This window comes from Thamnophis sirtalis, unplaced genomic scaffold (genome assembly GCF_051295495.1).
Source record: "Thamnophis sirtalis isolate CommonGarterSnake01/CBP01778 unplaced genomic scaffold, rThaSir2_p1.2 scaffold_3, whole genome shotgun sequence".
Taxonomy (NCBI): Eukaryota; Metazoa; Chordata; class Lepidosauria; order Squamata; family Natricidae; genus Thamnophis; species Thamnophis sirtalis.
The window spans coordinates 11497787-11524419 of record NW_028261383.1 but is presented as its reverse complement, the minus strand read 5'-3'; the positions used below and the strand labels follow the sequence as shown (position 1 = coordinate 11524419).

At 43.0% G+C, this 26633-nt stretch overlaps 2 protein-coding genes across 4 annotated transcripts; both read left to right on the top strand.

The window, feature by feature from the left end:
• Positions 1–858: 858 nt before the first annotated feature.
• Positions 859–15715, top strand: LOC106552346 (zinc-alpha-2-glycoprotein-like). 3 transcript variants are annotated; one of them, XM_087711270.1, is made up of 7 exons: positions 859–1008; positions 8245–8490; positions 9356–9631; positions 10244–10531; positions 11945–12016; positions 14049–14194; positions 14750–15715. In XM_087711270.1, exons 1-7 carry the CDS (start codon positions 936–938, stop codon positions 15032–15034), a joined length of 1386 nt encoding a protein of 461 aa, XP_087567396.1. In that variant the 5' UTR covers positions 859–935; the 3' UTR covers positions 15035–15715. The 3 variants fall into 3 exon arrangements, with proteins under 3 accessions (XP_087567396.1, XP_087567397.1, XP_087567395.1); XM_087711269.1 differs by lacking the exon at positions 859–1008 and adding an exon at positions 7189–7431; XM_087711271.1 differs by lacking the exons at positions 859–1008; positions 11945–12016 and adding an exon at positions 7071–7431.
• A 2385-nt stretch (positions 15716–18100) lies between these two features.
• LOC148047174 (major histocompatibility complex class I-related protein 1-like) lies at positions 18101–24681 on the top strand. Its single transcript, XM_087707989.1, has 3 exons — positions 18101–18289; positions 22941–23177; positions 24245–24681. Exons 1-3 carry the CDS (start codon positions 18217–18219, stop codon positions 24679–24681), a joined length of 747 nt encoding a protein of 248 aa, XP_087564115.1. The 5' UTR covers positions 18101–18216.
• The last annotated feature ends 1952 nt before the right edge of the window (positions 24682–26633 follow it).

Sequence of the window (26633 nt, the reverse complement as noted above, 5' to 3'; positions counted from 1 at the left end):
CCAGTCCCCTAAGCATCTTTGTTGCTCTTCTCTGCACTCTTTCTAGAGTTTCCACATCTTTTTACACCATGGCGACCAAATCAAGTGTGGCTTTACCAAGGCATTTTAAAGTGGTATTAACCCTTCACATGATCTTGATTCTATCTCTCTATTTATGCAGCCTAGAACTGTGTTGGCTTTTTTGGCAGCTGCTGCACACTGTTGGCTCACATTTAAATAGTTGTCCACTAGGACTCCAAGATCCCTCTCACAGTTACTACTATTGAGCAAGGTACCACCTATACCAGTGATAGCAAACCTATGGCATGCATGCCACAGGTGGCATGCGGAGCCATTTGTCAGGGCACGTGAGGCGCTGCCCTATCAGCTGGCCAGCGTGCATGCGTTTGCTGGCCAGCTGAGTTTATCCTTTTTTAAAGCCATTTTTCGCCCTCCCCAGGCTCCAGAGGCTTTATAGGAGCCTGGGGAGGGCGAAAGGAGCCCCCCCCAGGCTTCATGAGCTTCCTGAAGCCTCCCGAGCGCAAAAGAAAAGGGCAACGGATGGAGGGACGGTGTAGATATTCATCTCCAGAGCTTCTGAGAAGGGCCGTGTTTAGCAACTTCGTGGAAGTTAACTTCAGTGGAGAGGAGCAGCAGATGGGGGGCTTCTTCCAGGGGGTTGGGGAAGTCCCATCCTGGCCCTCTGCCCCCTCCTCTCTCTTCCCCCTCTCCCTTCTCAGTGCAGGTTTCCCACTCCCCTTCTGTTGCTCTTTAGTTTGACTTTGGGCGGGGACTGTGTCGACTTTGGGCGGGACGGAAAACTTCACCTGAGCTCCGAGCGGAGGAGGCGAAGAGCTCCAGAGTCAGGCAAGACAACCGTGGGCGGCGCTTTCAATCTCTGGGTGCAAAGCGAGGTCTTCAGTCGTAGGTGCGAAGGGGCGTGTGGTCGGAGGGCGATGCCCCTGCCCCGAGCGCCCTTCTGGCTCCTGTGGGCTGGGCTGAGCTCCTTCGTGCCGGGCAGCCGCTGCGGTGAGTTTCTGGAAGGGTTTGCGACCTGGTGGGAGGAGATTGAAAGCGAGAGGAGGGGGGACTCCTGTCCCGCCTGGGTCTCTTCCTCCACGTTCACCCTCCGTCTCAAGATCCTTTCTCTTCCCTAGTCCTTCGCTCACCCTCCTTCAATAACTTTGTGTACTTTACTTTGCAATCCATTCCTATTTGTATTTGAGCAAAGAAGAGAGAGAGAGAGGGAGGGAGGGAGGGAGGGAGGGAGGGAGGGAGGGAGGGAGGGAGGGAGGGAGGGAGGGGGAGAGAGAGAGAGACTGACTCAGTGTTGTGTCTGCGCCAAGGCAAACGCGAGGTGCCAATCATCTCCACCCGATGACAGGATTGGTCGGTCAATGTAGGCGTCGCCTAGGGAAGCTACTATATAAAGAGCTGTCAAACCGGAGTTTCTCCGTTCTGTCATTTGTGCATAGTGAAAATGAACGGGGAGCGTCCAAGATTTAAAGTCCCCCCCCCCAGCGTCTCCTTTTGTTAAATTCACTTCCATTGTTTTTTATTTCCTGTTATCGACTTATGAACGGGGGGACACAAGCGCAATGCAAGGAAGGTTTGAATAATTCGTAGCTTCTGTGGGACAGTATAACATTCGGTGTTTAATTTGTCGTCAATTCTAAGTAAATTTCTAAACAAGGAGTGAAAGTCACGGGAGAAAGTTTCCAAGTCAGGTCGACTCCTCTTCCCTATTCCCCCCCCCCCCAAGTCGGGCAAAGGCTGAGCCTCGAATCAGCTTCCTCTTGAAGAGGAAAAATCTGGATATGACTGGCTTTTCTGCGCGTGGTGCAGGGTTACTCAGGGTTAATATCATGACTGGAATCCTCCAAAGTACAGCAGAGGGTTGATTTGTTTGAAGAGCTGCCTTTTGAGGATCGAGGGAGGAGTTTGGAGATCTTGCAGCCTCTGCTCAAGCAGGAGGCCTTATACCATTTCAGACAAGCGGTTGTCCAATCTCTTAAAAACCTCCAGTGATGGAAGCACCCATGATTTCTTTTTTAATTTTTTTAATTTTTGAATAAACTCAAACAAACAAGACACAACAAACACCAAAAAACATATTCCATTCCAAATTGTAAAAAGTGTGTCAATTGGTTACAAAGAACTTTCCTGCATCCCTTCCACAGACATCACCTATGATTCATATCAAATTATATATTTTACATCAAATATATTTATATAAATTGCTATCATCATACCTCATCCTTCATATGACTATAGTTGTTTTAATGTCCCTTTATAACAAATATTCCAAACTTCAAAGCAAAACCACATAATGGCATACCATTATCTATTTTCAATATCATCCAACAACATCATATCCTTGTCAAACATTCTAAATAAAAATTAATTGTGTTTGATAACCAAGTTTCTAAACCTCCTTTCTTAATCACTGTTTACAATTTATATCCAATTTCAATATTATAGGCTTTCATACATGTTTCAAAACTTCCTTTCATGGTCACCATTTAAAATTTATACTAAATTTCCTCTTGTCGAACCAATATATATGCAGACATTATATCATTATCAATTATTTATCTAACTATATCCATAATAAATCCAATTTCAATAATATAGGCTTTCATAAATAACACAGTTCCTAAACTTCTTTTCATGGTCACCATTTAAAATTTATACCAAATTTCCTCTTGTCAAACCAATACATATGTATACATTATATCATTATCAATTATTATCTAACTATATCCATTATCACTTCATTTTTAGCATAATGCTCTAATTTTAACTAAATTTAGCTAGTATTTTGTTAATAGTTTTCATATCTCAACCTGTGTCTTTCCAGTAATAGTACAGTCTTATTTCTTTTGCCTTATGTGGAATTAATCTTCTGGTTATTTCCTTAATCAAATTTGTGTGGACTTCTCTTCGCAACTTGTTGCTTCTTGCATATCTTATAAATTTTCGAAAGCCTCCATCAGTTTCTTTAATCAGCTTATCTTTGGTTATCAGTAGTGCTTTTGTCAAAGTTTCTCTCCTTGAATCCATCAATTCTTCTTTTTTCTCCTTTTATACCTTGAATCTGGGGTAGAGCTCCTTTCCATCTCTCTTTCCTTTCCATGTTCCATTCTTTCCATTTCCAATCACGCTCAGATCACTGTCAATATCCACAATTATCTTTCCTCTTCGTTCTAACCTCCACTTTCCCCATTTGATGGCTATCTTCAATTTGATCAAATTTTGCTGTATTACCATCTATATTTTCCAATCTCTTCTCAATTCTCTTTGTTGTTTCTAATAATTTTTGAATTTCAAACATAATCTGTTGTACTGTTATGGTTTCTTCTTGGTATTATGCCATTTTCCAGTTAGTAAACACTGCCAATCTAGTTGGAAAACAAAGCTTTGTTTTTCACTTGTCTCCAGCTGCCAAAAAAAAAAACATCCAAAGAGCACCTGCATAAACAGCCCATACTCTTCTTATCTCTTTACAAGCTAAAACCTTTGAAGTACAAGATCAAAATGATCAAAGAGAAGAGAGAGAAAACAATATTTCCAGAACTCAGCCTCCAACCTCCAAGTGGCAGTGTAACTTCTTTTCTCTCTGATGTTACTGCTCTCTTTATATTCCTTTTCTATCTTCTTTGCATTCCAAGCTTAGAAGAAACAAAGCTCTTAAATGGAACAAAATAAAAAGAAAAAAACCCCATCCAAGCCAGTATTGTAAAAATACAAAAAAGATTTAATCCATAAGTAAAAAAAAGAAGTAGTAGAAGAAAAGCCAATACTTTCACTTTAAAAAGTAGGAAATGTTTGCAAGACTTCCATCCATAGAATAAATTTTTTTAAAAAAGGATAACACACTGTCCAAAATAGCTTAAATATGCCGCTTATTTTCTTTACTTTACAAGTTTAATTTGGCTTTAATCTTTTTTGGGTAGTCTCTTTTGCAAAAATAACATTTCCTCACCAGATGGACACACTTTCTTTTTCTGCTTTCCTCCAGTTGCGGAGCTGTCCCAACTTTAACAGCTTGGGGCTGCGCTTCTATCGCCAGCTAGAAGAGATCCTCTTGGATCAATCAGGGACTTTGTGATGTCCCTGAGATCAGCAAGATGTACTCTTCCCTGTCACCATCTCTTCGGGGTGGTTTAGGTCCAAATGGACCACCCAGCGATAAAAGTATTGGCTGCAATCTCGAAGCTCTGTCAGCTCCTTTCTGTCAGAAGCACCCGTGATTTCTGAAGGCAAGCTTTCCACTGATTAATTATCCTCATTGTTAGGAAGTTTCTCCTTAATTCCAGGTTGCTTCTGCCTTTGATTAGTTTCCAACCATCATTTCTTGTCCTGTCCTCTGGTGCTTTGGAGAATGGTTTGATGCCCCCTTCTTTGTGGCAGCCCCTCAAATACTGGAATACTGCTATCATGTCGCCCCTAATTCTTCTTTTCTTTAGACTATTTATTTTCTCTTATTTTTATTTATTTTATTTCATCAAGCATGAACTAGATAACAAATATAAGTATAGACATGATTATGAATACATGAAATGGAATAAAAATACAAGGGAATATTAGGACAGGGACAGTAGGCACGCTGATGCACTTATGCATGCCCCTTAAAAACCTCTTAGGAATGTGGTGAGGTGGACAGTTTTGGTTTAAAGTTTTGGGGGTTTGGGAAAGAAACCAGAGTGTCAGGTAGTGCATTCCAGGCATTGACAACTCTGTTACTGACGTCGTACTTTCGGCAATGAAGTTTGGAGTGGTTTACCATACGTTTGTATCTATTGTGTGTTCGTGTGTTGTTGTGGTTGAAGCTGAAGTATTCATTGACAGGTATTCATTGACGTTGACTAGTCAGACCCAAAACCTGCAGCTGTTCTTCATAAAGTTTAGTCTCCAGGCCTTTGATCATCTTGGTTGCCAAAGTCTCAATGTTGTTTTTATAGTTGGTGACCAAAATTGGTTGCAGTACTCCAGGTGTGGTCTCAGATTCGCAAATGAAATCTTTGTCTCAGCTTTATTTACTTATTAATTTGTCTGTTTATTTGTTTTATTCTGTTGCAGTCTTCTTTCTGTTGCTATATCCCTGCACTTATTTGCTTTAGCTTACTGTGGCTGGTTTCTTCTGTTCTGTGCTGAACTTTAACCCCTCTAAATCTGAGTTTGTACTGCGTTTATACTAGATTCATCTCTGGGTTTATACTGATTTATAACATAGGTTATTGCCCATAACCTGTGAGGAAAATCTGTTTTATTATATAGAAATGGTAGCAGAGGATTGTAACATTGCCATACAAGTTGGTAGCAGAAGATGGTTACATAGCCATATAGATTTTTTAAAAAGTGTATAGTGCACAGTCACCATGTGCCTTGCTGCTTAATGGTTTCACCTGTCACAGGAAACTCTTCTCAGAACACAAAAGACCATAGAATGGTTAGGGCATTGCATGCTGAGACAACCAGATGCAGAGACACTTTTTTCCCCTCTGACATCACTCTGCTAAACACTTAATTCCCACAGTTCTGTCTTGTATGTATGGATATTACCCATGTAGTAGGGCTGTAGTCGGGCTATTATCCATCTCATCTTTTCTGCTACCTCCTCTTATTGGTATCAGTATTATGATATGTATTTGTATTTTGTATTTGTATTTATTAGAATTTATAGGCCGCCCTTTTCCCTGAGGGGACTCAGGGCGGCTTACATAAAATAAGGAGGGGAGGATACAGACAATGGACACAAACAATACATAGAAGTAAAATAGTAAGCAACATTCATTCATCATTTGGGTGGGGACAAGTCATCTTTATCCCCAGGCCTGACGGGCTAGCCAGTTCTTAAGGGCTGTGCGGAAGGTCTGGACGGTGGTGAGGGTACGAATCTCCACGGGGAGATCGTTCCAAAGGGTCGGAGCTACTACTGAAAAGGCTCTCCTCCGTGTAGTTGCCAGTCGGCACTGACTGGCAGATGGAACTCGGAGGAGGCCTAATCTATGTGATCTAATATGACCTTGTTGTTTATAGGTATACTGAGAGCTTCTGCACCAGAGACAAATTCCTTGTGTGTCCATTCACACTTGGCCAATAAAGTATTTTTTTTTAATTAAATGGGTTCTGAGGAGAAATGTATCAGATTTATTTGTCCCTCAACGTGGCACCAAATTTAAAAAGGGGGGGGGATATATGGCAATGTTTGGTAGAGCCTTGATGGACTAATATGGTCTATCTGATTTTTTTTGGCATTGAATAAACCGCTGTGCCAATGTATAGAATTTTTTTTACTCCCAACTTTATAAGTTTTGGTTTTGGGAAGTTATTGAAAAAATAAATACATTAATTTTTGTAGTTAAATTATATAATAGTTTTATTTAATCAGGAAAATGAAATAGAGCATGATGTCTCCTTTTGATAAAGCATAGAGGTAGTTCTTGATTTTAGACCAAAAGTGAAAAGAATCAAATGCGGAGATTTGAAGCTAGACAGAGATAACGATTGTGATGATTTGTGGTAGATAAGCCATTGCAGACTTAAATACAATAATAGACTTAAATACAATAATAGACTGTTAACAGAAAGCTTTGAAGTTTAACTTTGCTGTTTACCTGTTAATACTATATGTGTGTGTTTACAGAGAGAGATAATATATATGGGGAAACTATCATTGTTACGATATATGTATATATCCACCTAAGTGGGACAATATACGTATGTATATGTGTTTTTATTTTTGTCTATTCTAATGCACATTTTTTCTCTTTTAGTGTTTTCTCTATTTTTTTGTAATATTTGTTTTGCAGTTGTAACATTCTGAATAAAGTGACATTTAGTGGGTGGGGGGAATGCCTGTCCATTAAGGTGGTGGATGAGATGCTAGAACCAAGCGGTTTGGGGATGCTTTTAGTGTCCGAATGTTATTGATCTGGTGAAAGTCTCCCATACTTTTAGCTTTAGTTGAAGTTTAACTGTTGCTATGACTACGGAAGTCTATGGAGATTCTCATCCAGATTATAGTTGTCCCAAATGTGCTTTTTCAAAAGAAAAACTGGTCTTTGTTCTTCCAAAAACAAAGTCCACTTGCCTTTGAAAAAGTGCCTTTGGGATCTGAAGATGTAGTTTGCCTCAGTCTCCTCCTCCTCGTCGTCGTCCTCTCTCCTCCCTCCTCTTCCTCCTCCCCACTCTCCTCTCCTCCCCCTCCTCAGTGCCGTTTTTCCCCTCTTCTCTTGCTGTTTTCATTGGTCTGTCGAGGACTTTGGGCGGGGCGGAAAACTTCAGCTGAGCTTCGCGGGGAAGAGTCGCCCAGAAGGCACCCGCTGGCTATGCTTTTAGTCTCTGGTTACGAAGGGGCGCGTGGTCGGAGAGCGATGCCCCTGTCCCAGGCGCCCCTCTTGCTCCTGTGGGCTGGGCTGGGCTCCTTCGTGCCTGGCAGCCGCTGCGGTGAGTTTCTGGAGGGGTTTGCGACCTGGTGGGAGGCAGCCGAAAGCGAGAGGAGGGGGACGCCAGTCCTGCCTGGGTCTCTGCCCCACATTCCGCCCTCCGGGAAAGTGTAATTCCTTTTTGTATTTGAGCAAGGAAGTAAACAACGAACGGCAGACCTTCAGATTCAAAGCACCCCCCCCCCTTCCACGCGTCTCCTTTCGATAAATTCGCTTTATTTCCTGTTACCAACATGAACGGGTGACACAGGCGCAATACAAGAAAGGTTTAGATAATTCGTGGCTCCTGTGAGACAATCACGTTTGGTGTTTAATTTGTCGTCAAGTCTGAGTAAATTTCTAAAAAAGAGTGAAAGTCACGCGAGAAACTTTACAAGTCAGGTCCACGCATCCTCCTCCCTATTCCCTCCCTCCCTCCAGTCGGGCAAAGGCTGAGCCTCTGGTTGGAGCTGGTTGGCTCCCTTGAAGAGAAAAATCTCAATATGAAGTGACTTCCTAGGTGTGGTGCTTCCTGTAATCCGAGGTCTCTAAACTCTGTGGTCTACAGTGAAGCTGGAGGCAGCTTCTATCCTGCTGGTCCTTCAGGAATTGGGCATATAGAGTCCAATGGGGTCAGCTCCACAAGCAGCTGGCTGAACACAGAAGGACCCCTCCTCAGATGTGCCCAGCTGTTTCCAAAGCAAGCCAAGAGTTGCTTGAGGATTTCATTCAAGGTTAATCTCATGAGTGGAATCCTCCAAAGTACAGCAGACAGTTGATCTGTTTGAGAGCTGCAGACCCTCCTAATCCTATCCTTCACCCTCTCCCCTTCCAGGCTCCTCCAGGCACTCCCTGTCCTATTCCTACCTGAAGGTGTCAGAGTCCAGCCAGAGGCTGCCCCAGTTCAGCTACATGGTCAACCTGGATGACCAGCCCATCGCTCGATATAACTTTTCCACCAGGAACATGGTTCCTCTGGTGCCCTGGATGGAGGTGGAGGAGGCAAACACAATTGTGGTACCTGAGATGGTGTTCATAGCTGACCTGCAGTGGTTATCAAAACTGAACCCCGGGATTGGAGGTAAGCAAAGGCAGGTCTACCTTCAAGTTCCAAATTCTCCCTCAAATCTCACCTTCCCACCTCTTGTCACTTTGGTTAATGGGAAAAGAGGCAAGCAGGCAAAGAACAGAAATCGGGGGGGGGGGGGCTGGGAGCTTAGGGGGTTAAGATAAACCCTGTGCCAAAGTTCTGACTAATGAACCCAACCAAATCATAATTCTGAGACTGGAACCTTCCTCAAAGAACTTCTTTATTGGTTACAGCATATTGGCACAAGTGAGGGCAAAACCAACTCTAAATGTTTCCCATGGTTTTAGTATAATTAAAAGAGTAAACAATTCCCTCCCCAAGCGTCAGTTGTCGAATTATGTTAATTTGAGAGTTTCTTGGTCACTTCTCTCCCTCTCCATCTCTGGACATGAACTTGTGTCATGGTCTGGGTTGGAGTGACATTTCAAACCTCCCCCCTCCCCTCACGCCATTCCTGTGTGGCAATTGAGAAATTGAAAAGTGGCTGCCGCCAGGTCCTTTTTGGTAATTGACACTCCTTCCCAAGAAGGAGCAATATTGTTTCCACCCTTAACCACCAATGACTGGAAGGAGCATGAGGATGGGAGATCTTCTCCTGCAAAGGAAAGGAAACCGCCTCCCTTCCCCAAGATCTTCTCTCTCTCGGGGTCTTCCAGATCTTCTAGCCCCACATCAAGAAGACTAAGTGTAGCCCCAGATCACAGAAAAGACCTCCCACCCTTGAAAGAAAGAAGGGAGGCAAGATCTGTTTTCCCTCCCCTGGTGGGATGGGGAGAAGTAAACACTTCAATCATTGGGGGAAGCTCTCTAGGGAGAGGAACTCTGGGCTATTCTCACCAATCTTTGTGTATTTCAGGGCTTCACACCTGGCAGGTGGTTTTGGGCTGTGAGCTCAGAGAAGACGGGAGCAAAGGAGGGTTTTTCCGCTGTGGCTACAATGGGGTGGACTTCATCAGCTTCCACAAGGAGACCCTCGGATGGGTGACAGCTCAGCCCCAGGCCCAGAAGGTCAAGGAGAAGTGGGAGAAGGATCCAGCGAGGTCTGAGAGAATCAAATTCTTCCTGGAGAATAACTGCCTTGAGTGGCTACAGAAATGCCTCTCCTACCAGATGGAGGTTGTGAAGAAGACAGGTGAGAGGCTGAATGGTCTCAGGTTGTGCAATTTTTTCCTAGCCTCCCTTCTCTTCCTCTTCTGATGTTTTTCTGCCTTACACAGCCAAGCCACTCTTCAGGTGCCTAGCAAAAAGCAATCAGGGCATTTACCAAAATCTAGTAGGAAAAACATTCCCCAATTCCCCCCCTCCCAAAAAAAAGTTATTCAAAGGAAAAAAAGGAGACCAAAGAACAAGATATCAATGCTGAGATCCAATTCCATTTTTATGAGGAAATCTAATTTTTGCATTCTGCTTTTTGGGGCAGAACTAAAATGTGATTCTCTTCCCAATTTCCATCTGCAAACAACTTGAACAAATTCAGTTTAGGATATCAAAAGGGAATCAAAGCCCAAGCATTACATTTATTTTGATCAGAGTGGGAATGTTACCCCAAAGTCTATGAATTTCTTTCAAAAATAAGTCTCAAGAGTTCAATGCCCTCATTTTTGAGGGTCCCAGAGGTTCCTAGAGGAGGAGAGGGAGCAGAGAAGGGCAAAATGAGACTTTCCCTATGAATTAAATCATGTTGACAGAAACTCTAGAAAATCCTGAGAACTCTGAGAAAATCCTGTTGTTGCTGTTTCTGCAGAGCCCCCAGTGGGGAAAGTGACCCACAAGGTGATCAATGACAGCCTGGAGGTCCTCATCTGCCAGGCCTTTGGCTTCTACCCCAAGGAGATCCGGGCCACTTGGAGCAGGAAAAGAGAGGTGGTCAAATATAAGACCCTCCATAGGAACGTGGCCCCCAACTCAGACGGGACCTATTATGTCTGGCTCAGAATTGAGATCAACCCCAAAGAGAGGAACCATTTTCGGTGTTACTTGGAGCATGAGGGCTTGAAGGAGCCCCTGGTCTTGGCCTGGAAGGAGGAAGGAGGTGAGAAACTGAGTAGTTATGACATGTCACCTCTAGGTAAGGTGGACAGCATGTAAATTTAATCAAATAAATCAAATCAATGCATAAATAGATTGTTCAAAAATGTTGGATATTTTTCTGTTACGTCATCTAAAGTTTTCAGATAGAGAACAGGAAATTTAGTTCTCCATTTAGTGATGGTAAAAAGTCATTTTGACAGGGGAGGTGGAAGTGGAAACCTAAGAACAAAGGTATGAAAATATGGTATACAATACAGTGCAATACAATATGATGCAAAACGATACAATACAATACAATATCAGTAAGGCATTTGATGAAGTAGACTACAATACATACACTACTACTTCATACAATAGAAAAGTGTCGGTTAGACAGCATCATCATCAGATGGATTTGTAACTGGCTGACCAACCACACTCGATGTGGAACAGCATCTACATGGAGGGAAGTACCCCGAGGCTCTGTTTTGGGCCCAGTACTCTTCAATATCTTCATCAATGATTTGGATGAGGGAATAAATGGGGAACTCATCAAATTTGCTGATGACACCAAGCTGGAAGGAATAGCCAACACTCCAGAAGACAGGCTTAAGATACAGAAGGATCTTGACAGACTTGAACATTAGGCACTATTCTAAGAAAATGAAATTCAGTGGTAGGAAACATAAGATTCTACATTTAGGCAAGTAAAACTAAATGCACAGGTACAGTATATGTGGTACCTGACTCAATAGTAGTAACTGTGAGAAGGGTCTTGGAGTAGTAGTGGACAACTATTTAAATATGAGCCAGCAGTGTGCAGCAGCTGCCAAAAAAGCCAACACAGTTCTAGGCTGCATAAACAGAGGGATAGAATCAAGATCACATGAAGTGTTAATACCAATTTATAAGGCCTTGGTAAGGCCACACTTGGAATTCTGCATCCAGTTTTGGTCACCACAATGTAAAAAAGATGCTGAGACTCTAGAAAGAGTGCAGAGAAGACGAGCAACAAAAAGGATTAGGGGACTGGAAGCTAATACAGTATAAAGAATGGTTGTAGGAACTGGGTATGCGTAGTTTAATGAAAAGAAGGACTTGGGATGACATGATTGCAATGTTTCAGTATCTCAGAGGTTGCCACAAAGAAGAGGGAGTCAATCTATTCTCCAAAGCATCTGAAGGCAGGACAAGAAGCGGAGGATGGAAACTAACCAAGGAGACAAACAACCTAGAACAGGGGTGTCAAACTCAAGGCCCGGGGACTGAATCTTGCCCGCGGGGTGCTTACATCTGGCCTACGGGAGGGGGGCTTCCTTCAGAAGTGGAGACACTGCCTGGAGGCCGGTTCAGGTTGAAAACTGCTTCCACAGCTCAGCATCTCCACTTCAGGAAGTTCAGCCTCTGTCTAATCGGAACCATGTTTCTCCTTTAGGTACCAAGTGGTGGATCACCGTCATAATTGTGGCTGCCATAACCGTGGGACTTTTGATTCTCTATCGGAGCTGTAAGTGAAACACACACACACACACACACACACTGCTGAATTTCTGCATTGACTGAGTGGGTATGAATGGCAGAGCCTCCCTAAGAGTTTCAGCCAGGACCTCCACAAGACCCTCTTCCACAAACAGCATTTTGAAAAGAAAGCAACAATAAATTATCCACCCATTTTTCCACTTTCTGTACATCTCAAGAACATTCTGCATTTGCTGAATGGGAGGGAGCCTCTTTGGCCTCAATATTTTTTTTAAAATTTCGTTTGTCAAACATGTGCAAGATAGCAGGTACTGTATAAATATAAACATGGACATAAATTAGGAAAATGAGTACAGATAAATGGGGACAGTAGGACAGGGACATTAGGCATGCTGGTGCACTTATGCATGTCCCTTTATGAACCTCTTAGGAATTGGGTAAGCTCCAGGGTAGGCAGTTTAAGGTTGAAGCTCTGGGATTTTGAGGATGTAATAATGGAGTCAGGTAGAGCATTCCAGGCACTGACCACTCTGTTGCGGAAGTCATATTTTCTGCAATCGAGTTTGGAGTGGTTTATCTTGAGTTTGTATCGATTGTTTGGCCCTGTATTATTGAGGTTGAAGCTGAAGTAGTTGTTGACAGATAGGATGTTGTAGCAGACAATTTTGTGTACTACGCTTAGATCAGACCGTAGGTGGTGCAGATCCAGGTTAACTTCAGAGGAGCAAATATCAGGGGCTCCGGAATCAAAGAAAAGTCCCATTAATAATTTCTGAAGGGCCAAAAAACCGTAATCCTGCCCTGAAGAAGATCCTGGTGCCCACTCACTTGGTAAGAGGGACCTTCAGGGGAGCACTGATGGAAGTAAAGGGGGAACTCACAATCACACCTGAGGATAGGGAGGAAAGTCCAGTAGTGGAAGGAGCCACTGTTTGTTTGGCTCCTATTCAGAAGAAGAGAAGTGAGAGGGAAAAAGGATAAGAAAGTGTCAAAAAATTGAGCTTCAACATATCCATGTAATTTTCTCAGCCACAAGGCGGGCGTGCTTTGCCATTTCTCTTATCTAGGATGGGCCTTTTGACTGGTTTGCAATTTGCTTGCCAGTCTCAGATGGAAGTACAATACTAAGCCGGTCAGTCAAGATCAAGCCAAGATTAGACAAGATTGCTGGTACTTAGATCTTGCTGGATTGGGTTGGGAGTTTGGAGCACAAAGCAAAAGAAGAGTTGGATTAAGAGCTACCATGTCTGGAATATATGGGGGACACCAACTGTCTTGTACCATTGACAGATTTCCCCGAAGTTTAGCATCATTGCTTAAAAGTAAATTGATGGTGAGCAATGTCCTATTGGGAATAGCTCTGCTAGTCAGCTTTGAATGGCTTTAGTGATGGTGGAAGAACAGAACTATGATGTCCCATGTGAACTCTTAATAGGAACATGGACAGATTCAACTTGTTTCTTAACACCCCCAGGAATGTCCCCTCCAGTTCCCCATGGTCAGCACCTCTAGAAAGCCAACAACTTTGCTTATTGCCCAGGGGCGAAATGCTACCGGTTCGGACCAGTTCACCTGAACCAGTAGTAAAAAATGCTACCAGTTTGGATGAACCGGTATTTCCAAGGATCAGCTGTGACATGCGATTTATATTAGCTAGAAAGCTGGATTTCCTGCTTTCTATCTAATCTAAATTGCATGGCACAGCAGATCCCGCCCCCACTTGCTGTTCTACTTACCACTCAGGCACGCTCAGTAGCAGGCTCTGCCCACCCACCCAGACATCATCATGTCCATTTTTGATTCACTGCGCATGCGCAGAAGGTCCTGCGCATGTGCAGAGTTGGCACGTGTGGGTGGAGTGTGCACTCCCATTTGTGAATCAGTAGTGAAGGTAAGTAGATTTCACCCCTGCTTTCATCCATAATAAGCAAATTAAGATGCTGGGTTAAACTCCAGGCAGCTGTGCCATCTGGGTCCTTGGAGATCTTCAGCTTATATGCACCCCAGGCAGGAGCTGGTGCCCCAGAAATAAATTATCTTCTCTTTTTGCCATATATCAGGCAACTGGCTGGGATGCAGGAAAATTTTGCATCGGGAGGACACAATCTGCTTTAATCACCGTCATCTAGAATATTCTCCCCTAATTTATTGCACAGAAGATGAGATTCAGACACATGCAATGCTCCAGCTCACAATTACATCACAGGTAAGCCTCACTGTTGCTGAAATGTATTTAATTAATAAAATTTGGGACTTGAAAAATACCTGAGTGCCGACAGGTATCCAAATTGTTGGGGTGGGGAATTCATCTACAAAGTCTTCCCAAGGTAGCCACGGAGGGATAGTGGGTTGTCTGGGGCTCCTGTGGGGCTCAGCTCCTCCCTGCTGGGAAACCTCTCATTAGCTGCTCTACAGGGAAGATCTGTCAAAGCTCAGCTTCTTTGTCCCACCAGATCCAAGGGAGGAGAGTGAGGCAGGAAAGGAGCAACAATTGGGGCACGCTGGGAAAATGGGGGATTTCTGCCCAGGAAGGACTGGAGGAGAGGGGGGGCAAAAGCAGTGGTGGGATGGAAAAACATGGGAGGAGGTTGTCTAGGATAAATACTTTTTGCTGATGATGAACTGGAGGTATAAGACAAGAGGATGGAAACACTGGTGGGAGAAGTGATGGCCCCTCCCTAGAAATTCCTCTCTCTCAGGGGGGATCTGTTTGTGTTTTGGGGTAGTACATACTCTACTTTGGCTGTTTTCTTCCCCACAGGATTGCTGTGGGCAAAAGTCAGAGCTAAGAAAAGGAGAGAGAAGACCTCTGATGGCTTCCTCGGATACCTATTCAGACCACAAAGAAGGACCAGCTCTGGAGATTTCAGAGTTGGGCCAGGAGGAACATCTGGAAGATACTGCCAAGCAAGGAATGGAGGAAGGAATGGAGGAAGAAGTGAGCCCAGGAACCTCAGAGGAACAAGTGGATAAGCACCTGGTTGGAGAGGAAAGGGGAGAGACGCAGCTGAAGGGAACACAGACCCAGCCAGAAGCTCAGGATTGAGAAGGATTGCAGCTGCAGGTGATCAGGAGGGATGAGGAGAAACTGCCTCCTCCACCAGAGGACTGAACGGAGGGAGGCGCAATGGAGGTCGGTGAGGCTACTACGTCACAAGGAGCCATTTTCCTCAGTCAGTGGGGGTTGCCTAATGAGTCAGGGCACACAGTCATCGCTGATGGATTGAAGAGGGTTGGCTGCAGGTGGGAGGAGACGAAGTCGCGACGACATGACGTGCGATCTCAATGCTCTGAGATCACAGTTGCCACTTTTGTCTCTGGGTGGTCCAAACGGACCTAAACCATCCCGTAGAGATGGTGAACAGGAAGAATACATCTTGCTGATCACAGGGACATCGCAAAGTCCCTGATTGATCCAAGAGAAGTTCTTCAAGCCGGTGACAAAAAATCCAGCCAAATGGCTGATGAGGTCGGGGTGGCTCCAAAACAGAAGGATACAGAAAGAGAAAGTGTTTTCAGCTGGTGAGGAATTTTTACTGTTTTAAAAGTGACTGCCTATAAAAAACTTAAAATTAATTTAAATTGGAGAACAGAAGAAATAAGCTGCAGAATTAAATTTGGACTGGTTTTGAACCGTGGGTTATCTTACTTTTTAAATGCTATCATTACGGATGGAATTTATGCAATCCTTTTTAAATGAATGGATTAAATTTCCTTCTTCTTTTTTTTCTTTGACTATTCTCCATAATCTATGGACTAAAATTTTCCTCTATCATTACTGTGGATGTTTTTCTAACTCATTTAAGAATCGGACCTTTTAAAAAAAATTAAAATACAAAAAGATACAAAAAGAAACAAAGAAGTAGTAACATTCTAACATTGTAACACTACTACTCGGAAGCTAGATGTTTGTGTATTGGAAACAAAATATTTCTTTCACTGATTATCCTGGCTTGGCACTTCAAGGACTCACAGCTTGTTTATAGAGTGATAAGAAGAAGAAAAGCACACAGACTGTTCCTTTGAAGTAGATTCTTAACCAGAGAAAGGTGAAATGTTATTGTGATGCTCAATTCTGCTAAAACCTTCTAAACTAGAGTAGCAGTGTTTGTCAGGTGGAAATCATGGTGCAATTTCAACACCAGAAGGAAGTTTTAAATCTGCAAAAGATATTCTCAGAAATACAGAAATTATCAAATACAAATGAGAGGATAGAGAAGAAGTTGGATTACTTAGTGCATCTAACAGTAAAATATGACAGAGAAGTTGAAGATGTCCATCAAATGGAAAAAGTGGCAGTTAAAATCCAAAAAATCGAAGAGGAAAATGAATATAAAGAAATTAAAATTGCTGATATTTATGGTGATTGGTTTGTTTCTGAAAATGGAAAGAGTGGAATACTGAAAGAGGAATTAAATGGAGGGGAAACTTACCCCAGATGGAAAGATACAGAAGAGGAAAAAATAAAAGAATTTATGGAGTTAAAGAGAGAAACCTTATTAGCAATAGTTTTGAAAACTCCACCGACAATCAAAGATAAACAGATTAAGGAAACAGAAGAAGGGCATCAGAATTACATGAAAGATCTTATAAGCAAAGAGTTGCTAAGAGGAGTCCATATAAAGCTGATTAAGGAGATGATTAGTGGACTAATGCCACAAATGGCAGAAGAGATGACATTGTTTTGTTATTGGAAAGAGATGACATTGTTTTGTTATTGGTTGATAGATGGAAACGTATAATTTAAAACTAGCTAAACTTAGAGAAATTTAGTGATAATAGATATAGTTAAATAAATAATTGATAATGATAATAATGTATACAATGTGTAGTGTTATGATAAGTAATAACTGGATATGAATATTGAATGGTACCCATGGTACCCATGAAAGGAAGATTAGAAACCCTTTTGGATTATATAGAAAGGTTAATAATATAATAATTAAGTTAGATTCAGTTAAGTCTTGATTACTAGGGGAAAAATGGTTTATCTCTGCATGGCTGGGAATGGAGAACACCAGGAACGATCAGAAGAGGAGGCTGAACTGGGAAGCAGTTCCAACAAATCAACCATGGTTAGCTACATCAGTAGATGCAAGGTATCTTGCCGCTGTTACCTCTAGGTGCTAAATAATAAGCGATAAATACATCAGTATGTGAATACAAATAGTCTCTTAATACATAAATTAAAATACATTAAAATGGGTTGTCCCAAGTCAACCAGTAGATAATCACATCAATAAATGCAAGGCATAATGGCCACAATGTGTTAAATAATAGCAATACACCAATACATGAATACATGAATAAAATACATATACATATCAATACATATAAAGGTAGTCCTGGAGTCCACTTAGAATTCATCCAGCCGCCCACTTCCATCTCCATGATGTCCAAGGAAGGGGCAGCCTAGAGGTTCCCATACCAGGGCTGATCCAATTCTGGCCTCCTGCCAATCCCTGGCCTTAGGAGCTGGGCACAGAGCCCAGGGACATGGGGCAGCAGAAATCAAAGACCAGGCTTTGTAAGCAAAGGATCCTCAGTGATAGGATGGGAGACCACCAGGAGAGGGGAAGGGGATGACGAGAGGGCAACGGGGCTGCTGGTGGGCTACTGCTAAGGCAGGGCTTCCCCCAGACCCTCCCTCTCCTTCCTTCTTTCCTTCCTTCCTTTGCCAAGAAGGGACAAACAAAGGGTGAGAAGGTGGCAAGGCCACCACCCAAGACAGGAAACCACCACCAGGGGTTGGGAGGAGGGGGAAGGGGGAGATTTCAATGCAGACAACAGTCTAAGCCCCTTCCACAATTACTCTCCTTGCCTGGGGAGGAGGGGAAGAGAGGGGGAAAGGGGTCGCTCCGGAGGAGCCTGGCGAGAAGAATTAGGAGGGCCTCGCTGTGGCTGCGTTCACACAATAGGCGCAACCAGGTCGTTCGCAGGCTGAAGGTCGCTGTCCCTGGTCCCACGGATGAGGCTCCGTATTGTGGGCAAAGTGTGGCTAGACGCCGCCCTCTTGCAGAGACGCTGCAGTTTGTGCAACCAGACAGTGCAGTTCCCCGCCCATTTTCTTCTGTTGCTGTTTCCATTGGTTTGTTTAGACAATTAGGGCGGGGCGGAAAACTTCAGCTGAGCTCCAAGTGGAGAAGTCGCCCGCCCAGCACTGCAACCGTTGGAGCCGCTTTCGAGGTCTTCTATGCGGGGCGCGGAGGGGCGCGAGGTCGGAGGGCGATGGAGCTACCCCGGGCGCCCCTCTGGCTCCTGTGGGCTGTGTTGGAGTCCTCCGTGCCGGGGAGCCGTTGCGGTGAGTTTCTGGAAGGCCCACCTCCTTCTGGTGGGAGGAGTTTGAAAGCGAGAGGAGGGGGACGCCTGTCCTGCCTGGGTCTCTTCCCGCACATTCACCCTCCGTCTCAAGTTCCAGAAACGCCCCCCTTCCTTCGTCCTTCGCTCAGCCTCGTTCAAGAACTTTTTTGTATTCTCATTATAATTCCTATTTGCATTTGAGCAAGGTGGTAAACAACGACATTCAGATTCAGAGTCGCCATTAGTTTCCTCCTTTTTTTAAAGAAAAATCCTGTTATCAACATATGAGACACACGCACAAAACAAGGACGGTTTGAATAATTCGTGGGACAATATAACATTTGGTGTTTGATTTGTCAATTCTAAGTAAAATTATAAACAAGTAATGAACGTCACCACTAATGTTTACAAGTCAGGTCGTTGACTCCTCCTCCTCCTCCTCCTCTCTATCCCTCCCTCCCTTCAGTCGGGCAAAGCTTACAATCAGCTGAGAGAGAGAGAGAGAGAGAGAGAGCAGGTTCTGACCAGTTCTGGAGAACCAGTAGCAGAAATTGTGAATAGTTCAGAGAACAGGTAAATACCACCTCTGATTCCCCCCCCCATCTATTCTCTGCCTCCTGAGTCCCAGCTGATCCAGAGGAAATGAGGATTTTGTAGTGTCCTTCCCCTGCCACTTCCACAGAATCAGTAGTAAAAAAAAAATGAATCCCACTTGAAGTCTCCATACTCTGTATTCTGCTGTGAAGCTCTAAGCAGCTGCTGTCGTGCTGGTCCTCCAGGCACTGGGTATTGAGCAGTTGTGGGATTCAAGTTTTTTTTACTACAGGTTCTGTGGGCGTGGCTTTGTGGGTGTGGTGTGGCTTTGTGGGCGTGGCAGGGGAAGGATACTGCAAAATCCCCATTCCCTCCCCACCCCACTAACCTGCTTTCCAGCTCCACTCTCCTGTTCAGGGCAACAAAAGAAGATCAGCTGGGAGGCTGGGGGGAAATGGGCGGGGCCAGTCTATTTGCTGGTTCTCCGAACTACTCAGAATTTCCACTATTGGATCTCCAGAACCTGTCAGAACTGGCTGAATACCCACCTCTGGTATTGAGGAGCAAATAACATGGGTTTTGTTATTTGTTAGCTAACATAGTTGCCTTGCATTTTAATTTGATTTATTTTCTCTCTTTTAAAATGATGTTCAGGTCTATTAGCTTTTAACATTCCTAAATGGAAAAACAAGCTGGAGATTAGTTCTAGATAAGAAAAACATTGTGTTCAAGTTTATTGCAGAAAAATCAAATCTAGAAAGCACACACAGATAACTAATGCAGCAGCATTCATTAACTTCTTTAGATACATAAGAATAGATGAATAAATGTACAATACCAACAAGTGGTTCTTCCAAGTAAACACAAGGCAGGGGAGTTACAGGCAAACACAAACAGTTAGCTTTATTTCAGCAGATAAGCCCAGACAGACTGTTAAGTTTACTTCTCAGAGCAGCAGACTGCTTTCTTCTTACATTTCTGTTTCAATTCTCTGCACAGACTCAGATTTGTTTAAGCTCTCATTGGCTGACTTAGTTGCTATGCCTATTCATTGACTGACCTTGTTCCCATGTCTCTCCCAGTGAACAGTTTGTTAGTACAACTTGGGGGCTGGCTTATCTCTTTTGTGAACTCTAAACAACCTTTCCCCTTACCATACACCCCTTCTGATGTCAGATCTCATTTTAATGAACATGTGTGATATTGTGGGATGCAAATATGTAATATGTTTGATTACGTCTAACTGATTTCCTAAGGATGGGAGGAAATTGAAATCAAGTGGGGGAGGATGCCTGTCCTGCCTGGGTCTCTCCCCGACATTCACCCTCTATCTCAAGATCCTGTCACAGTGGGAAACATCTCCCATCCTTCAAAACAATGGGTGGAAACTAATCAAGGAGAGAAACAACTTAAAACTGAGGAGAAATTACCTGACACTTAGAACAATTAATCAGTTGTGAATGCCCCAACACTGGAAGTCTTTAAGAAGATGTTGGATAGCCATTTGTCTGAAATGGTATAGGGTTTCCTGCCTAGGCAGGGGGTTGGACTAGAAGACCTTCAAGGTCCCTTCCAACTCTGCTATTGTATTTGTATTTGAAACATTTCCCCTCCTTCCTTCTTCGCTCAGCCTCATTTAAGAACTTTTTTGTATTTTAATTTACAAACCATTTCTATTTGTATCTGAGCAAAGAAGTAAACAATGATTGGCAAACGTTCAGATGCCCCCACCCCCCAGCGTCTCTTTTGGTTAGATTCGCTTCCTCTTATTTTTTTTTAATTTCCTGTTTTTAACTTACGAACGAAGGAGTTGTGCACAATACAAGGAAGATTTGAATAAATTGTGGCTTCTGTGGGACAATGTAACATTTAGTGTTTAATTTACCATCAATTCTAAATAAAATTATAAACAAGGAGTGAACATCAGCAGCAAATGTTTACAACTCAAGGTCCACGCCTCCTCCCCCTCTTCCTCTCTATCCCGCCCCCTCCCTCCAGTCTGCCAAAGGCTGAGCCGCCAATCAGCTCCCTCTTGAGACAGAAAAAGCAATTTTCCAAAGCACCTGAATGCCAGACAAGGAACAATAGATAGAAACTGAACAAAGAGAGATTCAACCTGGAAATAAGGAGGAACTTTCTGACAGTGAAGACAATCAACCCATGGAACAGAAGTTGCCTTCGGAAGTTGTGGGAGCTTCATCACTGGAGACTTTCAAGAAGAGACTGGACTGGCATTTGTTAGAAATGATGTAGGCTCTTCTGTTTGGGCAGGGGTTCAACTAAATGACCAACAAGGTCCCTTCCAACTCCATTAATCTGTATCTAACTCAGGATGAGTTTGTCTTTCTCTCTGTGGTGCAGCTTCCCGGACTCTGAAGTCTCCATGCTCTTTACTCTGCTGTGAAGCTACAAGCAGCTTGTGTCCTGTTGGTCCTCCGTGCAGTGGATATTGAGTGGCAAAGAACATGGGTTCTGTTATTTGTTAACTAACGTAGTTACTTTGTATTTTAATTTGCCGTATTTAATTTGATTTCTCACTTTTTTCTTCTGTTAGAAGTTGTTATGGGATCAAGTTGCAGAAGAAGTCAGTAGTTATTGTAGTAGTTTTTATTCATAGCATTATCTAGAACTGGAGATGTCAACATCATTTCTTGCAAATCACTCCATGTTTATATTAAATTTTCTATAACCGCTTCCTGCTCTTGGGCCAGTCTGTACCAGGAATTCAATGGACTATTGGGATTTCAAATGGAAGTTTGAGGCTATGTCTGAGGCTTTGATATTTATTACTGAACATCACTGATATTCATCTAAATAAGGTATTCATCGTTGTTTGGAGGGGATAGTCATATCCTTGGATGGAATCGCACCTTCGCAGCCTCCTTAGACAACTGAAAGCTCCTTCATCCTCTGAGGAGCAAAAGTAAAGGCAGAAGAGGAATCTGGAACACTGCTGGAGGAACACAATCAACACAGTAAGATCCTTTCTTAAGAATTATCTTGTGACAGTAAGAGCAGTAAAACAAAATTCTTCCCCTCCCATTATATATGGCAACAGACGTCCAGTGGCCTTGTTCAGGTTAACCCAATCCTCCCTGGAAAAGAAGAGAACTCTTGTGAAATGGTTCTTTGACTAAAGAAAGTTTACTTCCATCTTTCCAGCTTTATTAGCTTTTAACATTCCTAAAGAGATAAACAAGCTGGAGACTAGATTCTGAGAAGAAAAGTTGTGTTAGTGCAACTTGGGGTCTGGCTTATCTCTTTCGTGAACTCTAAGCAACCTTTTCCCTTACAGTTACACCCCTTCTGACGAGTCAGGCCTCATTTTAATGAACATGTGTGATATTGTGGGATGCAAATATGTAACATGTTTGACTGCGTGGAACCGATTTCCTATGCAAAGGGGAGGTTACGTTTATTCTGTCCAATCAACTTTCCTCTTGTATTTTCTTTGTTGTGTTAACTATAAAAAACATGGAGCTTGAGGTTCTCTCTTCCTTTACATAGAGAGACCCCACTTTATCAGGGTGCCCTAATAAACTGCTTTTAAATGATCTTCTGACTCAGTTGCTTATTGGGAAGGTAAACTGAGGCAGACCCTAGAACCAGATTTGGCTTTCAGTATGTAAGGTCAGGTGGGGGGGTCAGCTCCACCAGCAACTATATCAACCCTGAGGTTCCCCTCCCCAGATGTGCCCAGCTGTTTCCAAGGTCAGCCAAGAGTTGCTTGAAAACTTCTTTCAGGGTTAATGTCATGACTGGAGTCCTCCAAAGTACAGCAGATGGTTGGTCTCCTGTTTCAGAGCTGCTTTTCATGATAGCATCAAGGGAGGAGCTAGAGCTGCAGGAAACACCCCCCCCCAATTTCCTGTTACGTATTGAAATAAATAGCTGAAACTAGCTGATGAAGTTCTAACTCAGGTTCACTATTGAAGCGGGAACATACTTTAATCGGATTCGTTGGCCGGCTGACAGCTCCCTGTGAAAACAGTGCTGTCAGCCAGACTGTTACTGTTGTTCTTATCAACTAATAAAAAGAACTTTGCTGAATTCACTCTGGCCTCGTCTCCATTCTCACCCCTAACTTAACTCTACCCTTTACCCTGTTCTCTTTCCAGGCTCCCGCAGGCACTCTTTGTGCAATTCCTATCTGAAGGTGTCAGAATCCAGCCAGGGACTGCCGGAGTTCCTCTCCATGGTCCACCTGGATGATCAGCCCATCACTCAATATGACAACAACACCATGAAGATGGTACCCTGGTTGGAGATGGTGGATACAACAATCCTCATGGCCCTTGAAAGGGTATTCAGGGCTGACCTGGAGTGGCTATCAAAACTCAACCACAAGGCTGAAGGTAAACAGAGGCTTTCAAATCCCAAATTCTCTCTCCAATCTTACTTTTGGTCTCTTGTCACTTTAATTATCAGGAGAGGCAAGCAGGCAAAATCCCAAAGGTGCTTTTTGCAAAAACCCAAAAGGTTTGTAAAAAGCAGCTTTGGGACAACCATGATTGAAAATCTTCAAAGCTGGCAAAAAATAGAAAGTAGGTGGCTTGAACCTTGGATGGTTGACATGATATGGAAAGGAAAATATCATTTGAACACCAATGGCTGCCAGGAGCGTAATGGTGAGATATCCTTTCCTGTAAAGCAGGGGTGTCAAATTCCTTTCTCCTTCCATCTTTCCCAACATCAAGGTCTTCTCCAATGAGTCCTCTTCTCTCATTTGGTGGCTAAAGTATTTGTTCTGACCCAGGCTTCCCAAGAGCATGAACCAAACTCCTTGTCCCGACAAATTTTATTAATTGACTGTGAATTCTGCTCATTCGCATCCAGCAAAGCCTTTCAAGGGAGGATTTACAGTCACAGACCTTCTCTGGTTTGGAGAGTTGCCAGGGCGATATCTGCAAAACGTAGCAAGGGGTCTCAGAGAGTCATGAACCAATTAAGCGAACTTGTTGTCTCCTGCAAACTCCACTCCCCTTTCACTCCTCTTTTATTTACTCTGGGAGGGGCCATTCATCATCCACTTGTAACCTTACTCCCAAGTCAACCCCTGTTCTTTAGCTGTTCCCTTGTCTGGCAACTCTGCGCATGGGCACCCTGGGAATAGGCTCCAGCTATTTTTCTGCCTCACTGATATCTGATTCTGAAGGCAGCTGATAACTGGCATATGGCTCTGGCCCCATCTCTGCCTCCAACAAAGAGCCCTCATCAGAGGCTTCCCCAGACTCCAGGACTGGCACATGTTCCTCCCAAACCTCTTCACTGTCCGAATCAGCTGCCAGCTCTGGTGGCCACTGGTGGGCCACAGCAGTATTTCAGCTTCAGGCTCAGCTGGTGGGATGGAAGTAAACATTTGAATCAATGGTGGGGTGTCCAGGCGAGAGGAACTCTGGATTATTCCTATCCCATCTTTCAGGGCTTCACACCTGGCAGGTGAGTTTGGGCTGTGAGCTCAGAGAAGATGGGAGCAAAGGAGGGTTTTTGCACTATGGCTACAATGGGATGGACTTCATCAGCTTCGACAAGGAAACCCTGAGATGGGTGACAGCTCAGCCCCAGGCCCAGAAGGTCAAGGAGAAGTGGGAGGATGATACAAGGAGGTCCCAGATGAATATAATCTACCTGGAGGAGACCTGCATTAACATGATGCAGGAATACCTGCCTTACCAGAAGGAGGCTCTTCTTCAGACAGGTGAGTCACCAAATGGGCCCTGGTTTTGCCATTTTTTCTGGGGTCCCCCCCCCCCAATATTTTTCTGCACCTTCACATGCCAGACAAGAAGAGATGTGGGCACTTACCAAATCAAACTACAGAAGGACAGCATTGGGGGAAACATCTTCAATGCCCCCTAAAATAAGTTTTTCAAAGATAAAAACCAATGGAACTAATTAACCAAGGGATGGAGGCTGAGATCCATTGGCATTTCCATGAGAAAATCTTGCAGAGCAGAAGAAAGTTTAATTCTCACATCCAGCTGAACCAAAAGGTGGTTTTCTTCTTAATGTCCATCTGGACCAACTTTTACAAATTCCATGTGGGATATCCAAACTAAATCAGCACCCAAGCAGTACAATTATTTTGGTATGTGTCCCTTTCAAAAGTAAAGCAAAGAGTTCAGTGTCTGCATCTTTTGAGGGTCCCAGAGATTCAGGAGAGGAGAGGGAGCAGTGGGAGAAGATGACCAAATGAAGTCTTAACTACCTATTAAATTGTCTTGACACAAAGACCAGAAAATCCTGAGAACTCTGTTGTTGCTGTTTCTGCAGAGCCTCCGGTGGGGAAGGTGACTCGCAAGGTGGTGGATGACAGCCTGGAGGTCCTCATCTGCCAGGCCTTTGGCTTCTACCCCAAGGAGATCCAGACCACCTGGATGAGGGATGGAGAGGTCTGCCAGTATGAGACCCTCCATAAAAACGTGGCCCCCAACTCAGATGGGACCTATTATGTCCAGCTCAGCATTGAGATCGACCCCAAGGAGAGGGACCACTTTCAGTGTTACCTGGAGCACGAGGGCTTGCGGGAGCCCCTGGTCTTGGCTTTGAAGGAGGAAAAAAGAGAGAGACGGAGCGATTATGACGTACCACATTTTGGTGAGATGGGTGGTATCTATATTTATTAAATAAATAAATAAAAATGTGTAGGTTATTCAACAATGTTGGCTGGTTTTCTGCTATGTCATTTAAAATTTTCCGAAGGAAAGGAGGAAATTTAGGACTGTGCCCAGTGGTGGTAAAGAAGTGGTTATTGAGACTGGAGTTGGAAGTGGAAATTTAAAAATAAAGAATATGATACGATATGGAGATAGAAGATATGAGAGATTCGAAACACGGTTTTGTTTTCTGGCAGAATTATCTGATGGGACAAGTTGCACCAGGTCATTCAATGTGCTTTTCAGCAGAAGAGGCTGGATTTTTTTAATTAATAACATTTTTTAAATTTGTTATTTTTATACATCTTATTGCATTAATGGTTTGATTCCTGGGTGTCATACAGTTCAATACAAATAAACGGAACTATTATTCCTAATAATTACTTTTCATTTTTAGTTTTACTAATACATAATTTCTGCTATCATCCTTCAATTCTAAATCTTCTCATATTTCTGCCATATGTTGTATCATCTTAACATCTGTTTTTACTATTTATTACTTATCTCTACCTCTATCATAGTCTTCCCTCCTTCCCCAATCATTCTAATATTCAAAGATGTAATCTTTACTTTTTTCATTATTCAATTATTTCAATATGCACTTCTAACATCAGTCATGATCTTTCAAACATTTAGTGTATATTCATTGTTAATCACATTTTTACATATTTAATATTTTCCCAACCCTTCAATCCTTATGTTTCTGATATTAATACTCTTGTTTTCATTGAAATATGTTCTTTATTTCTCTAATCTCAAATTACTTAATCCTAGCTTTTCACTGTTAATCACCTTTTAATAATATTTAATAATACCCTTATACAAATTCTATTTATCTAATTTACAAACTACTTTTCAACCTACATAATTATAATAATAATATACATTACATTATTACCTTACTAATATATATTCAAAAATGATTTTTATCTCTTACACCACATACAAAGCAGTTCTCCAACTTATATAATTCTAATATTCATACACATTGTTGAAATACTTTCATAGCATATTTTACTTTACATTCTTTTTCTTTCCCTCTATCCCACATCTTTCACCCTCATCCAAATTTTTAATCTTCTTTTGGGGGGGTTGTCTCCCATACACTTCTTTTAATTCTTTTATCCCACCTATTTTTGAATCTGTGTTATGACT

Excerpts from the sequence above, each read along its gene's own strand:
- LOC106552346 (XM_087711269.1), top strand. The coding sequence starts at position 7,314 with ATGCTTTTAGTCTCTGGTTACGAAGGGGCGCGTGGTCGGAGAGCGATG. Across the intron at positions 12,017-14,048 it reads TTTGATTCTCTATCGGAGCT|GCAACTGGCTGGGATGCAGG; the intron begins GTAAGTGAAACA and ends GCCATATATCAG. Across the intron at positions 14,195-14,749 it reads AGCTCACAATTACATCACAG|GATTGCTGTGGGCAAAAGTC; the intron begins GTAAGCCTCACT and ends TCTTCCCCACAG.
- LOC148047174 (XM_087707989.1), top strand. The coding sequence starts at position 18,217 with ATGGAGCTACCCCGGGCGCCCCTCTGGCTCCTGTGGGCTGTGTTGGAG. Across the intron at positions 18,290-22,940 it reads CGTGCCGGGGAGCCGTTGCG|GCTCCCGCAGGCACTCTTTG; the intron begins GTGAGTTTCTGG and ends TTCTCTTTCCAG. Across the intron at positions 23,178-24,244 it reads ACTCAACCACAAGGCTGAAG|GGCTTCACACCTGGCAGGTG; the intron begins GTAAACAGAGGC and ends CCCATCTTTCAG.